The sequence below is a fragment of the Natator depressus genome, chromosome 6, assembly GCF_965152275.1.
Source record: "Natator depressus isolate rNatDep1 chromosome 6, rNatDep2.hap1, whole genome shotgun sequence".
Classification (NCBI taxonomy): domain Eukaryota; kingdom Metazoa; phylum Chordata; order Testudines; family Cheloniidae; genus Natator; species Natator depressus.
The window spans coordinates 47,817,770-47,833,553 of NC_134239.1; the positions used below are offsets into that span (position 1 = coordinate 47,817,770).

The 15,784-nt window shown below is 46.2% G+C and overlaps 1 protein-coding gene across 1 annotated transcript in view; it reads right to left on the bottom strand.

The window, feature by feature from the left end:
• The window catches only part of LOC141988367 (uncharacterized), a 72,950-nt gene extending 60,545 nt beyond the window's left edge, over positions 1 to 12,405 (bottom strand). Inside the window, exons 1-2 of the mRNA XM_074954147.1 lie at positions 11,761 to 12,405; positions 10,972 to 11,181 (exon numbers count right to left, since the gene is read on the bottom strand). Coding sequence (XP_074810248.1) covers positions 10,972 to 11,181; positions 11,761 to 12,343 — 793 coding nt within the window. The 5' untranslated portion in view covers positions 12,344 to 12,405. The remainder of the gene's footprint in view (positions 1 to 10,971; positions 11,182 to 11,760) is intronic.
• Positions 12,406 to 15,784: the final 3,379 nt, after the last annotated feature.

A 15,784-nucleotide genomic window follows, 5' to 3' on the forward strand; every position in this document is an offset into this window, starting at 1 on the left:
GGTTTTTTGATTATTGAAATGTTTGTCATAACATATACTAGTCCTATGATTGGTTGAATACATGTGGATTATATTGTATCACACACATCCCAAATACTAATGTTCTTGAGACTTGCATTAACATGTTGTTACAACTACCCCAAAAACAAAAAGAAATGTAATTTCAAAGCTAAAAGGTTTGTACATAAGATTATTCCAAACAGCCATTTTGGTTTCCCTCCTCTTACATGGAACTGGTCATTTAGGTCTTGAGCCTCTTAATGCTTAGGCACATGCTTAACTGCCACGAGTAGTTTCACTGATTTCAAGGAGACTCGTAGTCATAAGTGTTTACAGGATTAGGGCCTTAAAGCACGGAAGAGGATCTAAGCAGCAGGCTCTGGCTTCAATCTAGACTGGCTTCTTACACAGGGCCTCATGTTTACTTGGAAAGCGCTGTTCCAGCTGAGCTGTGGTTTCGATGAACCTGTAGGCTGTTTAGCAAAGAGTCTAAGAACTGGAGCAGCTTAACATGTTTCGAACCAAGATTTTCTCCAACAAAAAATGGCATTTGCCTTACTTGAAATTTGCACAAAAGAACTTGACTGTTTTGAAATGTTTTAGTTTTCAGATAATTTTTGCAACATTTTTCATCAAAATACGTATCAAATCTTTGGTCAAAAACATTAGCAAAAATAGTAGCAAAAACATTACTGAAAACCAGCATTTTGGTATAGGAAAATGTTGATAATTTTGATAGCATTTTCAAAAGCAGTTTAAAAGGCAGGAGATGCAGCAAGGAGTAAAATGTATGTCAGAAAAATATTCTCACTAGTTTAGATCAGCAATCACACAAACAAGAGTATGTAAGGAAACAAGGAAGTAATCAAAGGATGGCTAAGAGCTCTCCCATACAGGCAGTCAGAAGCAAGGAGGAGGGAAGGGAGCATCCTCACTAAAGGAAGAGTGCCTGATGACAGTTCTCTAGCAACCCTTCAGGCCAATGAGCGTCAATTGCAGTGAACTGTTTCAATAACTTGGCCAGGAGGCCACAGAAGAAAATGCTGCTGACATCCACACAGATGTCCAAAGGAGCAACGATACCCTGCTACCCCCTGTATGGCCATAGAACCCTGACTGGGTAGAAGGTCTTCCGTGGGATCATGGGGAACATGGGTGGGGGATAGATTATGTCATGGAACTAATCCTCCTTCCCTTCCATGCCCTCCTTTACCTCAGAAGATTCAACTACTGGGGTGAAATCCTGGCTGCACTGAAATCAATGCAGCTTTACCACTGAATTCAATGGAGCCACTATTTTACTTTTAGTACTTTTCTAGAACCCTACTGCTACTGCAAGCACCAGGTAGAATGGCCTGACAGTTCCAGGAGATGTGAGCATTCACCTACTTCTTCTCAAACCTTATAAGGTTCAAGAATACAAAACTCTAATATACCTGGAAATAATTACTCGAACCTTATGGTTCTTATTTCTGTTAAGTCAGGAACAGACTCGTACAGACACTGTCAGCTTAAATGTTCCTCTTTTTAAAGGAACACAAAATCTGAAATCTTGCCTTAAAAACAGAGGTGTTGTCCCAAGATGTCAGGATCCAGATGAAAAGACTGCCAGGACTGTCAAATTTCAAGTGACAAGCTCAATTAACTATAGGAAGGAAAAACAAACAAAACAGGATAGACAACGCTCTCCAGATGGAACTTTTAACAGGGTGATGCAACTCCCAATTCACAGATCATCTGCGATCACCTGAAAAGACCAATCCAAGAAAAGCTTTTGAAACAGCAGCTTGAAATCCAAGAAGCTGGCAGGTACCCTTTGGAAGCCTCCACTTTGTGCACAGCTCTAAAACATCTCAAGTTGCCTGGATCAAGGTGCAAACAAACTGAAAAACGACAAAAAACTCTGTCCATCCAGGCTTCTTACTGCTGGGTGAAAGGACTGGGAGTGTATCTTGCACTTGTGAGTCACAGTAATTGTTCTTGTTGACTTGTGACCACTAACCTAATCCAGTTGTTAGGCTAGCTTAATTCATATACTGTGTGTACATTTTTTTTAGTAGTTATGAGTAAAGCCAATACATCTGAAATTCAAGTAGGAGAATATACATAAAAGTATATTAACATTAAGATAGGCTTGACAATAACCTAAGGCCTAATAAGGCCTGTTTTGTAGTTATGTTAGCATAAGTATTTGACCTACTGTAATAAGATTTAGCAATAATTTCTTTGTACTAGACAAGTTAAATGCAAAAGAACAAAGCTAATGGAATTTTGGGGGTGGGGGATTGGATATATGTTCCATTGAGGCTAACCACATTGAGTGTTGGACATATTGACAAATATATCGCTGCAAATAGCTATCTCAACAATCAGAACCCCAATTATGGATCCTCAGAAAGCCACATATGGACAGGGGTCTAAAACCTAATGAAATACAGACAAGGATATATAGGTGTATGAAAAGAAGGGGTATAAAAACCGATGTATGAATATTCATGAGTCAGATCATAGGAATGACGGTGGTAGCTCAGACGTCATTTCCACTTCTGATGGTCTCACTGACTATTTACTTCCGTCATTGTTTCATCAACCTTCATAATGTTGTATGTCAACTCTAGGGATTGCTTTATTCTTTGTATCATTTACTGTGCATTATTGTTTGCATTTGGATTGGCTTAGATCTTAAGTAAACTTTTCACATTTCTATGAGAGTGTATGTCTCCAATCCCAAACAATAATGTTTTGGATGTAGCCGCTTGAGTAAAAGAACTTGTGCGACCTGCACTCTAATTTGATCAAAAGCTACATTCTCAATATAAAATAAAATCACTGCCCATAGCAGCCAAATTTGGGAAGCACAGAACAATGGCATCCCACAATGCTTGGCAGAATGCAGGATATGAATTCAAATCTCATTGTTCTTTGCAATACAAAGAACTAGTCCAGGAGTCGGCAACCTGCAGCACGCGTGCCAAAGGCAGCATGCTAGCAGATTTTTTACTGGCATGCTGCTGCCAGCCGGGGTCCCGGCCGTAGCCCCTGCTCAGCCTGCTGCTGGCCTGGATGAACGGAACCCCAGGCTGTCAGTGGGCTGAGCGGGGCCCCGGCTGGCAGAAGCCAGCGGACAAAACCCCAGACTGGCGGCGGGCTGAGTGACTCAGCCCGCCATAGGTCTAGGGTTCTGCCCACTGGTGTAGTGTATTAAATTTCTCCCCATAGGAATGTGCTAATGTCCCCATAGGAGCACCAGGACTGGCAGCCGTAAGTAGTACACCGTAAGTAGCACATTCCTACGGGGAGAAATGTAATACTCCACACCAGGGAGCCTCCCCAAACAGCCACTTCCCGCCCCCTGACTGCCCCCCCCCCGCTCCTTGTCCCCTGACCACCCCCTCCCGGGACCGCCTGCCCCCTGACTGCCCCCCTAAGAACCCTACACCCATCCAACCCCCCCTATACTCCTTGTCTCCTGACCGTCCCCTCCCAGGACCCCACTGCCCCATCCACCCCCCTGGGACCTCACCCCCCCATCCAAGCCCCCCTGCTCCCCCGACCCCTATCCACACCCCCGACCCCTGACAGGCCCCCCGGGACTCCCACGCCTATCCAACCACCCCTGTTCCCCGTCCCCTTACCATGCCGCTCAGAGCATCAGGATTGGCAGCCGTAAGTAGTACACCATAAGTAGCACATTCCTAAGGGGAGCAATTTAATACACTACATCCAGCCTCGCTCAGCCTGCTGACGGTCTGGAGTTCTTAAAATATGTTCTCTCACCCCTTATCAAAAATTACACTACAATTATCTTAAAAACTTGAAAACTTAAAAACTTTGTATATTACAGTAATCATTAAAAATGTATACTGTAAATAAATACATAGGTTTGATGAAACAAAGTAGTTGTACTTATGTGCCTGTGCTTAATTTGTGTTTTCGATGATCTACCTTCAAAAAAAAATATTGCATATCTCGCACCCTCAGAAAGGGCATCTTGCACCCCCACGGGGTGCATGCAAGCCAGGTTAAGAACCACTGCACTAAACTGATTAAGATCTGCATTTTAATTTAATTTTAAATGAAGCTTCTTAAACATTTTTAAAACCTTGTTTACTTTATATACAACAATAGTTTAGTTACATAATATAGACTTATAGAGAAAGACCTTCTAAAAACTTTAATGGGTATTACTGGCACGCGAAACCTTAAATTAGAGTGAATAAATGAAGACTCGGCACACCACTTCTGAAAGGTTGCCGACCCCTGCTCTCGTTACAGTGTGCATGGTAACACCCATTGTTTCATGTTCTCTGTGTATACAAAATCCACCTACTGTATTTTCCACTGCATGCATCCGATGAAGCGAGCTGTAGCTCACGAAAGCTCATGCTCAAATAAATTGGTTAGTCTCTAAGGTGCCACAAGTACTCCTTTTCTTTTTGCAGATACAGACTAACATGGCTGCTACTCTGAAACTATAAACTTAGGTGCTTGAGAACTAACTAGCAAAGACACAATCTTTATCTTTAAAAAACTAGCCCCAACGCGGCTAAGTCCCCATCTGAAACTCTGTTACATAATGCACTAGTACCCTCCTGCACACTGTCCCAAATTTGACCTTCTCATTAAAAGAGACCAAGCAGGACTGTATTTTCTTTCTTTTCTTGGTGGTACACCCATGCACGCCCCACACAACAGATCATTTCCAAATTTAAGGCCTTCCCAAGACATTTAAGCCTGCTGTTTCCTAGACAGCTGTTGTGACTTGGTTCATTGCCAGTAAGCCTCAAACTACGAATAGGAAAGCAGAGCACTTTATTGTTGCTGTGATGGTGACAGTAACTAAGAGCCTAACTGTGGCTACTTTGTGTCACACCCAAGGAGAGGCTGATTTGTGTCCTGAACAGGAGATGCAGGTAGATCCCACAACAGCTGCACCTGATTAGCAATATACATGGGTCAAGAGATTTTCCCCTCCCTTCTTTGGATTTTCTGCCACAGTACAGGCTCAAACTTTGCATTCTCCCACAGTCAGATGAAAGAGAACAGACAGCTGAACCACCATTCAGATATGTGGGAGAGATGTAACAAGGAACTAACACAGAATGTGCTTGATTAAACAACCTCAAAAGAGCAGAGCAGATGTAACCCCTTTGTTGAGTGTACTGGATGGGGTCCTCATCAGGGTTGGAATTATTGCAGGGTTGATAATTCAAGAAGGAGCCTCCCTGCTACAACTCTTCACGGAGGTCACACTAAATGAAAGCAGGGCCTCCTTTTGTCCTGGAAGCTGAATTCTAGTGCTGGCATCCGATTAATGTTTGTAAAAGGCTGAGATTCTGGAAACAAATCTTAGGGGGAAAAAGGAGCACTCACTACACAATAGTAACATGCACTTCTGCAGTGAGCAGAGAAAGCACAGGAAATATCCTTTTGGCAATCTTATAGCTTTGCAGTGTGTTCTCTACTGCCACCTACTGGTTCCATAAGGCTTACCTTTATTGACTGGACAGGTAACAGAAAGTACAGTAGAATACGGAGATGTATCTTCTACTAAAGAAAAAATACTTATTTTTTATTTTTATAAAAATATAAGTACTATGTAACTACAGTGCGTTTCCTTGGCAGGACCCTTCAGTCTTGTCTCTACCTCTGAAACAAACTATAGTTAGAGTAAATTGAAGGAAAAGTTTCAGAGTAGCAGCCGTGTTAGTCTGTATTCGCAAAAAGAAAAGGAGTACTTGTGGCACCTTAGAGACTAACCAATTTATTTGAGCATAAGCTTTCGTGAGCTACAGCTCACTTGGAAAAGTGACATACATCTTTGTCTACTGGGGCAAGGACACTGATTTTTTCCACTGTGTCCACCAGAGAAGGAGACATAGAATAACAATGTGCTGGGGGCATGTGGGAGGGTTCTACTGCCCCCTTTTTTTTTTTATAATAAAGACAGAAAAAAAAACATTTCTTCCCTCCATGCCCCCCTTTTCTGGTCTAAAGCATCTGTCAGTCTTAACCCTGTAGGTTGGGCTTGTACAGGGTTCCAGACAGACACCTGCACTTCTGACATGTTCCACTCAGACCATTCCATGTAAAAGCATGATTCGCAGTGAGTTAAACTTTTTCCTCAGAGAGTAGCACAGAACTGGTGGAAGGAACTCCTGGACTCACTAATGCAGTCACTTTAGAGGTACACACAGGAAAAACCTGCGTTGTCACTACCCAATACTGTATCTATTCTGTGGAGCTTCTAGCTATAAGGTCCCAGTCTTACAACTTAATGGGGGGGTGTTTATGTAGGCAAAGGGATTCAACTTTGTGGATGCAAGTGCAGAGTCAGGATCTGTATTTGCACATAAAGTATGCATACACTTTTTCCTAAATGGAAGGTGGAGGGTGTCATGAATCACTAGTTTCAAAAAAAGAACAGGAGTACTTTTGGCACCTTAGAGGCTAACAAATTTATTTGAGCATAAGCTTTCGTGAGCTACAGCTCACTTCATTGGATACGTTCAGTGAAGTGACTGAATGCATCCGATGAAGTGAGCTGTAGCTCACGGAAGCTTATGCTCAAATAAATTGGTTAGTCTCTAAGGTGCCACAAGTACTCCTTTTCTTTTTGCGAATACAGACTTAACACGGCTGCTACTCTGAAACCTGTCATAGTTTCAAAAAGCTACAAGAAGATTTCTTATCAAGAATGCTTTAACCGGAAGCATTAAATACTAGAGAATACTATTCAGAAAGGATATGAGATTAAGTAATTATCCATGAAGTAAAGCTCTTATTTCTGCTTGTCTTTGGTCATAGTCTTACATATAGTAACATAAATCATAAAAACGTAAGAACATAAGAACGGCCATATTGGGTCAGATCAATGGTTCATCTAGCCCTGTCTCTGAGGGTATGTCTACACTATGGAATAAGGTCGAATTTATAGAAGTCGGTGTTTTAGAAATCGGTTTTATATATTCGAGTGTGTGTGTCCCCACAGAAGTGCATTAAGTGCATTAACTCGGCGGAGTGCTTCCACAGTACCGAGGCTAGAGTCGACTTCTGGAGCGTTGCACTGTGGGTAGCTATCCCACAGTTCCCGCAGTCTCCGCTGCCCATTGGAATTCTGGGTTGAGATCCCAATGCCTGATGGGGCTGAAACATTGTCGCGGGTGGTTCTGGGTACATATCGTCAGTCCCCCCCTTCCCTCCCTCCCTCCGTGAAAGCAAGGGCAGACAATTGTTTCGCGCCTTTTTTCCTGAGTTACCTGTGCGGACGCCATACCACCGCAAGCATGGAGCCCGCTCAGGTAACCGTCACCGTATGTCTCCTGGGTGCTGGCAGACGCGGCACGGCATTGCTACACAGTAGCAGCAACCCATTGCCTTGTGGCAGCAGACGGTACAATACGACTGGTAGCCGTCCTCGTCATGTCCGAGGTACTCCTGGTCGCCTGTGTGATCAGGAGCGCCTGGGCAGACATGGGCGCAGGGACTAAATTTTTAGTGACTTGACCAGGTCATTTTTTTTAGTCCGGCAGTCAGTCCTATTGAACCGTCTTATGGTGAGCAGGCAGGCAATATGGATTGCTAGCAGTCCTATTGCACCGTCTTCTGCCGAGCAGCCATGAGATGTGGATGGCATGCAGTCCTTCTGCACCGTCTGCTGCTAGCCAAAGATGTAAAAGATAGATGGAGTGGATCAAAACAAGAAATAGACCAGATTTGTTTTGTACTCATTTGCCTTCTCCCCTGTCTAGGGGACTCATTCCTCTAGGTCACACTGCAGTCACGCACAGAGAAGGTGCAGCGAGGTAGATCTAGCCATGTATCAATCAGAGGCCAGGCTAACCTCCTTGTTCCAATAAGAACAATAACTTAGGTGCACCATTTCTTATTGGAACCCTCCGTGAACTCTACCCTTGTAAGCCGTGTCCTCAGTCGCCCCTCCCTGCGTCAGAGCAACGGCAAACAATCGTGCATCTGAGTTGAGAGTGCTGTCCAGAGCAGCCCAATGGAGCACTCTGATTGGGCTAAAACATTGTCACGGGTGGTTCTGGGTACATATTGTCCGGCCCCCGTTCCCTCCCTCCCTCCGTGAAGGCAAGGGCAGACAATTGTTTCGCGCCTTTTTTCCTGAGTTACCTGTGCGGACGCCATACCACCGCAAGCATGGAGCCCGCTCAGGTAACCGTCACCGTATGTCTCCTGGGTGCTGGCAGACGCGGTACGGCATTGCTACACAGTAGCAGCAACCCATTGCCTTCTGGCAGCAGACGGTGCAGTATGACTGGTACCCGTCCTCGTCATGTCCGAGGTGCTCCTGGCCACGTCGGCTGGGAGCGCCTGGGCAGACATGGGCGCAGGGACTAAATTTTTGGTGACTTGACCAGGTCATTCTCTTTAGTCCTGCAGTCAGTCGTATTGAACCGTCTAATGGTGAGCAGGCAGGCAATACGGATTGCTAGCAGTCGTATTGTACCATCTTCTGCCGGGCAGGCAAGAGATGACGATGGCTAGCAATCGTATTGTACCATCTTCTGCCGGGCAGGCAAGAGATGACGATGGCTAGCAATCGTACTGTGCCATCTTCTGCCAGGCAGGCAAGAGATGAGGATGGCTAGCAGTCGTACTGTGCCATCTTCTGCCGAGCAGCCATGAGATGTGGATGGCTTGCAGTCCTTCTGCACCGTCTGCTGCCAGCCAAAGATGTAAAAGATAGATGGAGTGGATCAAAACAAGAAATAGACCAGATTTGTTTTGTACTCATTTGCCTCCTGCCCTGTCTAGGGGACTCATTCCTCTAGGTCACACTGCAGTCACTCACAGAGAAGGTGCTGCGAGGTAGATCTAGCCATGTATCAATCAGAGGCCAGGCTAACCTCCTTGTTCCAATAAGAACAATAACTTAGGTGCACCATTTCTTATTGGAACCCTCCGTGAAGTCCTGCCTGAACTACTCCTTGATGTAAAGCCACCCCCTTTGTGGATTTTAGCCTCCTGAAGCCAACCCTGTAAGCCGTGTCGTCAGTCGCCCCTCCCTCCGTCAGAGCAACGGCAGACAATCATTCCGCGCCTTTTTTCTGTGCGGACGCCATACCAAGGCAAGCATGGAGTCCGCTCAGCTCACTTTGGCAATTAGGAGCACATTAAACACCACACGCATTATCCAGCAGTATATGCAGCACCAGAACCTGGCAAAGCGCTACCGGGCGAGGAGGCGACGTCAGCGCGGTCACGTGAGTGATCAGGACATGGACACAGATTTCTCTGAAAGCATGGGCCCTGCCAATGCATGCATAATGGTGCTAATGGGGCAGGTTCATGCTGTGGAACGCCGATTCTGGGCTCGGGAAACAAGCACAGACTGGTGGGACCGCATAGTGTTGCAGGTCTGGGACGATTCCCAGTGGCTGCGAAACTTTCGCATGCGTAAGGGCACTTTCATGGAACTTTGTGACTTGCTTTCCCCTGCCCTGAAGCGCATGAATACCAAGATGAGAGCAGCCCTCACAGTTGAGAAACGAGTGGCGATAGCCCTGTGGAAGCTTGCAACGCCAGACAGCTACCGGTCAGTTGGGAATCAATTTGGAGTGGGCAAATCTACTGTGGGGGCTGCTGTGATGCAAGTAGCCCACGCAATCAAAGATCTGCTGATATCAAGGGTAGTGACCTTGGGAAATGTGCAGGTCATAGTGGATGGCTTTGCTGCAATGGGATTCCCTAACTGTGGTGGGGCCATAGACGGAACCCATATCCCTATCTTGGCACCGGAGCACCAAGCCGGCGAGTACATAAACCGCAAGGGGTACTTTTCAATAGTGCTGCAAGCTCTGGTGGATCACAAGGGACGTTTCACCAACATCAACGTGGGATGGCCGGGAAAGGTACATGACGCTCGCATCTTCAGGAACTCTGGTCTGTTTCAAAAGCTTCAAGAAGGGACTTTATTCCCAGACCAGAAAATAACTGTTGGTGATGTTGAAATGCCTATATGTATCCTTGGGGACCCAGCCTACCCCTTAATGCCATGGCTCATGAAGCCGTACACAGGCAGCCTGGACAGCAGTCAGGAGCTGTTCAACTACAGGCTGAGCAAGTGCAGAATGGTGGTAGAATGTGCATTTGGACGTTTAAAGGCGCGCTGGCGCAGTTTACTGACTCGGTTAGACCTCAGCGAAACCAATATTCCCACTGTTATTACTGCTTGCTGTGTGCTCCACAATATCTGTGAGAGTAAGGGGGAGACGTTTATGGCGGGGTGGGAGGTTGAGGCAAATCGCCTGGCTGCTGGTTATGCGCAGCCAGACACCAGGGCGGTTAGAAGAGCACAGGAGGGTGCGGTACGCATCAGAGAGGCTTTGAAAACCACTTTCATGACTGGCCAGGCTACGGTGTGAAAGTTCTGTTTGTTTCTCCTTGATGAAACCCCCCGCCCCTTGGTTCACTCTACTTCCTTGTAAGCTAACCAACCTCCCCTCCTCCCTTTGATCACCTCTTGCAGAGGCAATAAAGTCATTGTTGCTTCACATTCATGCATTCTTTATTCATTCATCACACAAATAGGGGGATGACTACCAAGGTAGCCCAGGAGGGGTGGTGGAGGAGGGAAGGAAAATGCCACACAGCACTTTAAAAGTTTACAACTTTAAAATTTATTGAATGACAGCCTTCTTTTTTTGGGGCAATCCTCTGTGGTGGAGTGGCTGGTTGGCCGGTGGCCCCCCCACCGCGTTCTTGGGCGTCTGGGTGTGGAGGCTATGGAACTTGGGGAGGAGGGCGGTTGGTTACACAGGGGCTGTAGTGGCAGTCTGTGCTCCAGCTGCCTTTGCTGCAGCTCAACCATACACTGGAGCATACTGGTTTGGTCCTCCAGCAGCCTCAGCATTGAATCCTGCCTCCTCTCATCACGCTGTCGCCACATTCGAGCTTCAGCCCTCTCTTCAGCCCGCCACTTACTCTCTTCAGCCCGCCACTTACTCTCTTCAGCCCGCCACCTCTCCTCCTGGTCATTTTGTGCTTTCTTGCAGTCTGACATTATTTGCCTCCACGCATTCGTCTGTGCTCTGTCAGTGTGGGAGGACAGCATGAGCTCGGAGAACATTTCATCTCGAGTGCGTTTTTTTTTCTTTCTAATCTTCACTAGCCTCTGGGAAGGAGAAGATCCTGTGATCATTGAAACACATGCAGCTGGTGGAGAAAAGAAAAGGGACAGCGGTATTTAAAAAGACACATTTTATAAAACACTGGCTACACTCTTTCAGGGTAAACCTTGCTGTTAACATTACATACATAGCACATGTGCTTTCGTTACAAGGTCGCATTTTGCCTCCCCCCACCGCGTGGCTACCCCCTCAACCCTCCCCCCTCCCTGTGGCTAACAGCGGGGAACATTTCTGTTCAGCCGCAGGCAAACAGCCCAGCAGGAATGGGCTCCTCTGAGTGTCCTCTGAAGAAAAGCACCCTATTTCAACCAGGTGACCATGGATTATATCTCACTCTCCTGAGGATAACACATGAACGGATGTTGCTTGAACGCCAGCAAACATACACTGCAATGCTTTGTTGTACAATGATTCCCGAGTACGTGTTACTGGCCTGGAGTGGTATAGTGTCCTACCATGAAGGACGCAATAAGTCTGCCCTCCCCAGAAACCTTTTGCAAAGGCTTTGGGAGTATATCCAGGAGAGCCGCGAATGCCAGGGCAGAGTAATCCTTTCACATGCTTGCTTTTAAACCATGTATAGTATTTTAAAAGGTACACTCACCGGAGGTCCCTTCTCCGCCTGCTGGGTCCAGGAGGCAGCCTTGGGTGGGTTCAGGGGGTACTGGCTCCAGGTCCAGGGTGAGAAACAGTTCCTGGCTGTCGGGAAAACCGGTTTCTCCGCTTGCTTGCTGTGAGCTATCTACAACCTCCTCCTCATCATCATCTTCTTCGTCCCCAAAACCTGCTTCCGTATTGCCTCCATCTCCATTGAAGGAGTCAAACAACACGGCTGGGGTAGTGGTGGCTGAACCCCCTAAAATGGCATGCAGCTCATCATAGAAGCGGCATGTTTGGGGCTCTGACCCGGAGCGGCCGTTCGCCTCTCTGGTTTTCTGGTAGGCTTGCCTCAGCTCCTTCAGTTTCACGCGGCACTGCTTCGGGTCCCTGTTATGGCCTCTGTCCTTCATGCCCTGGGAGATCTTGACAAAGGTTTTGGCATTTCGAAAACTGGAACGGAGTTCTGATAGCACGGATTCCTCTCCCCATACAGCGATCAGATCCCGTACCTCCCGTTCGGTCCATGCTGGAGCTCTTTTGCGATTCTGAGACTCCATCATGGTCACCTCTGCTGATGAGCTCTGCATGGTCACCTGCAGCTTGCCACGCTGGCCAAACAGGAAATGAGATTCAAAAGTTCGCGGTTCTTTTCCTGTCTACCTGGCCAGTGCATCTGAGTTGAGAGTGCTGTCCAGAGCGGTCAAAATGGAGCACTCTGGGATAGCTCCCGGAGGCCAATACCGTCGAATTGTGTCCACAGTACCCCAAATTCGACCCGGCAAGGCCGATTTAAGCGCTAATCCGCTTGTCAGGGGTGGAGTAAGGAAATCGATTTTAAGAGCCCTTTAAGTCGAAATAAAGGGCTTCATCGTGTGGACGGGTGCAGGTTTACATCGATTTAATGCTGCTAAATTCGACCTAAAGTCCTAGTGTAGACCAGGGCCGACAGTGGCTAGTGAAAGATGCTTCAGAGGCATTGAACAGAACAAGGCTATCTGAAGGGATCCATCCATTCATCCAGTCCAAGCTTCTGGTAGTTGGAGGTTTAGTGACACCCAGGGCATGGGGTTGTGCCCACTGATCGTTTGGCTAATAGTCACTAATGAACCTATCCTCCATGAACTTATCTAATTTTTTTTTAACCCAGTAATACTTCTGGCCCTCATAACATCCCCTGGCAATGAATTCAACATGTTGATTGTGCGTTGTGTGAAGAAGTACTACCTATGTTTGTTTTCAACCTACTGCCTATTAATTTCATCGGGTAAGCCTTAGTTCTTGTGTTATGAGAAAAGGTAAATAACACTTCCCTAATGCACTTTCTTCATGCCATTCATGATTTGACAGATTTCTATCATAGTCTCACTTTAGCTGTCTCTTTTCTAAGCTAAGCAGTCTCAGTCTTTTTAATCTCGCCTCATACAGAAGCTGTTACTTACTCTCAATCATTTTTTTTGCCCTTCTTTTTACCTTTTCCAATCTAATATATCTTTTGTGAGAGGAGGTGACCAAAACTGCATGGCATATTCAAGTTGTGGGTGTACCAAGGATTTATATTTCAACATTAAAATATTTTCTGTTTTATTATCTATTCTTTTCCTAATGGTCCCTGAGAAGAAGTTATTCACCTTGTGCAGTAACAGCAGTTATTTGAGATGTGTCCATCCCTCTATAGGTGCTCCAATTCAGGTGTGCATGGGCCTCAAGTCCTTGATCTGAGATTTTTCTGCTAACGGTGCCTGTATGGTGTAGGCATATGCCCTGTGCCTCCTCATGCCAGACACCAAGACTATATAGGGAGGTGCGGGCAAACTGCTCTCCATTCCTGCTCTACCCAAATGCCTGCCTCTACTGAGAACAGTCCAAAGCGAAGGGGAAAGGAAGGATGGGTAGTGGAGCACCAATAGGGGGACACATCTTGAAGAAATGCAGTTAGGTGAGTAACCTCTTCTTCAAGTGGCATCTCTATGGGTGCTCCGCGTCAGTTGGCTTCCAAGCAGTTTCCACAGAGGGAGGAGGGAGCTTCAGAACTGAAGATAACACTGCAGTACCCAGAGCCACATCATATCTGACAGCATAGATTAAAAAGCATAGTGCTTCAAAAAATGTATGTACTGAAGCCCACGTAACAGTTCTACATCTCTGAGACACCAGTGCACTCTTAAGCAATGCTGTGGATGTTGCTTGTGATCTGGTATGATGTGCTATCACCCTTTTAGGAGGATGAATGTCTGCAATCTCGCAACAATTGACAATACAGATATCTTTCTCAATAGTCTGAACAGAAATTATGGCTCCCTTGGATTTACCCATGAAGGAGATGAATGGCCTGGGTGACCTTCAAAATTGCTTGGTCTTATCCAAGTAGAAGGCCAGAGCCATTCTAACATCCAGAATAGGAAAACAGGACTCCGCCACAGAGTTATGTGGCTTCAGGAAAAATAATGGTAGATGAATGGAATGGTTAAGGTGGAACTCCAAGAGAACCTTAGATAAGAATTTAGGATTTGGGCATAAAGAAATCTTATCCTTGAAAAACACCATAAAGGGCAGATCTGCCACCAAGGCACCAATCTCCCCAACTCTATGGGCTGATGTGATGATGACTAAAAAGGCTGCCTTCATAGATAAATGGAGTAGAGAACAGGTTGCCACAGGTTTACGTGGATGTTTCATAAGGTAATTGAGTACTAGGTTCAGGACCCAGATCAGAGCGGGATCTCTAGTCTGGGGATAGGAATTCTCCAATAGACAATACAGAATGAGAAAATATGAAAAAAACCCTCTATCGTCAGATGAAAGGCTGATACTGTGGCCAAATGGATCTTAACTGAACAAACTGATAATCCTGATTTCTTCAGATCCAGCAAATAAACCAGGGTGATTGAAAGAGACACAGATCCAGGCAGGAAGTGGTAATGACAGCACCAATGGGAGAATTTCTTCCATTTCTGTAGGTAAGTAGTATGGGTTGACTTCTTTCTACTACTCAGTAACACCTGTTGCACTTCCTCAGAGCAGGAAGAGTCTAACACTGAGAACCATTAAGGAACCACACCCAAAGTAAGGGAACCCCCTATCCTGGGGTGAAGCACGGAACTTGCATCATATGAGAGGACATTATGAGTAGTCAGGAGCTTGAGTGATAGATGGATGCACAAATGAAGCAAATAAGGGCACCCAGCTTGACAGGTTGGTACCATAAAGGATAGCTCCAGCCCTGTCCTGTCTGATTCTGTTCATCACACTCAGTATCAGTGGTGTTGGAGAAAATGCATAGAGCAGAGCCTTCTTCCAGGACAGAAGAAAGCCTTCTTCCAGGACATCCCCCAAACAGTGATGGCACAGCCTTCCCTTGAGCAGAAAAGAGGACACTTCTCGTTCCTAGAGGTGACAAAGATCTATCCCTTGCAGACCCCATCTTTGGAATGTGTTGTGGAGGACTTGAGAGTCTAGCTCCCATTCATAGGCCTGTAAGAAGTGACTGCTGAGAACATCAGCTGTGGTGCTCTGAATGCCTGGGAGGTAGCCAGCTGAAATTTGGATGTGATGAGCTATGAACCAGTTCCACAGCTTCATGGCTTCAATGCAGAGCAAGGGGGATCTTGTCCTCCCTGTTTGACACAGAACATGCAAGACATGTTGTCCATCATGACTGATTGATTTGCCCCAATGAGAGGCAGGAAATGGAAGCAGGCATTCCTGACAGCCCTGAGCTCCAATAGATTGTAAGGACACCCCTGTAAAGAAGATACAGTTTATAGGGGCTTCTTTTGGACTCATCGACAGCCAGAGCCTAATTTCCCTTAGACAGGTTCACAACTGCCAGTACCAGAGGAGGAGTCCTTTGACTCAATGGTACCATGCTGAGAGGTCAAGGCTTTGGAGATTGTAGGGGACTTGGACTTTCTCATCTGAAGGCGACTGCTCCGAAAGTCCATACTCCTCTTTTTGAGAGCCCTCTCAAAAGACCTCCTCTTCTTACAGGAAGCCTGAGTCCAAGTGGAAGGGTGCTGGATCTGTCCAGA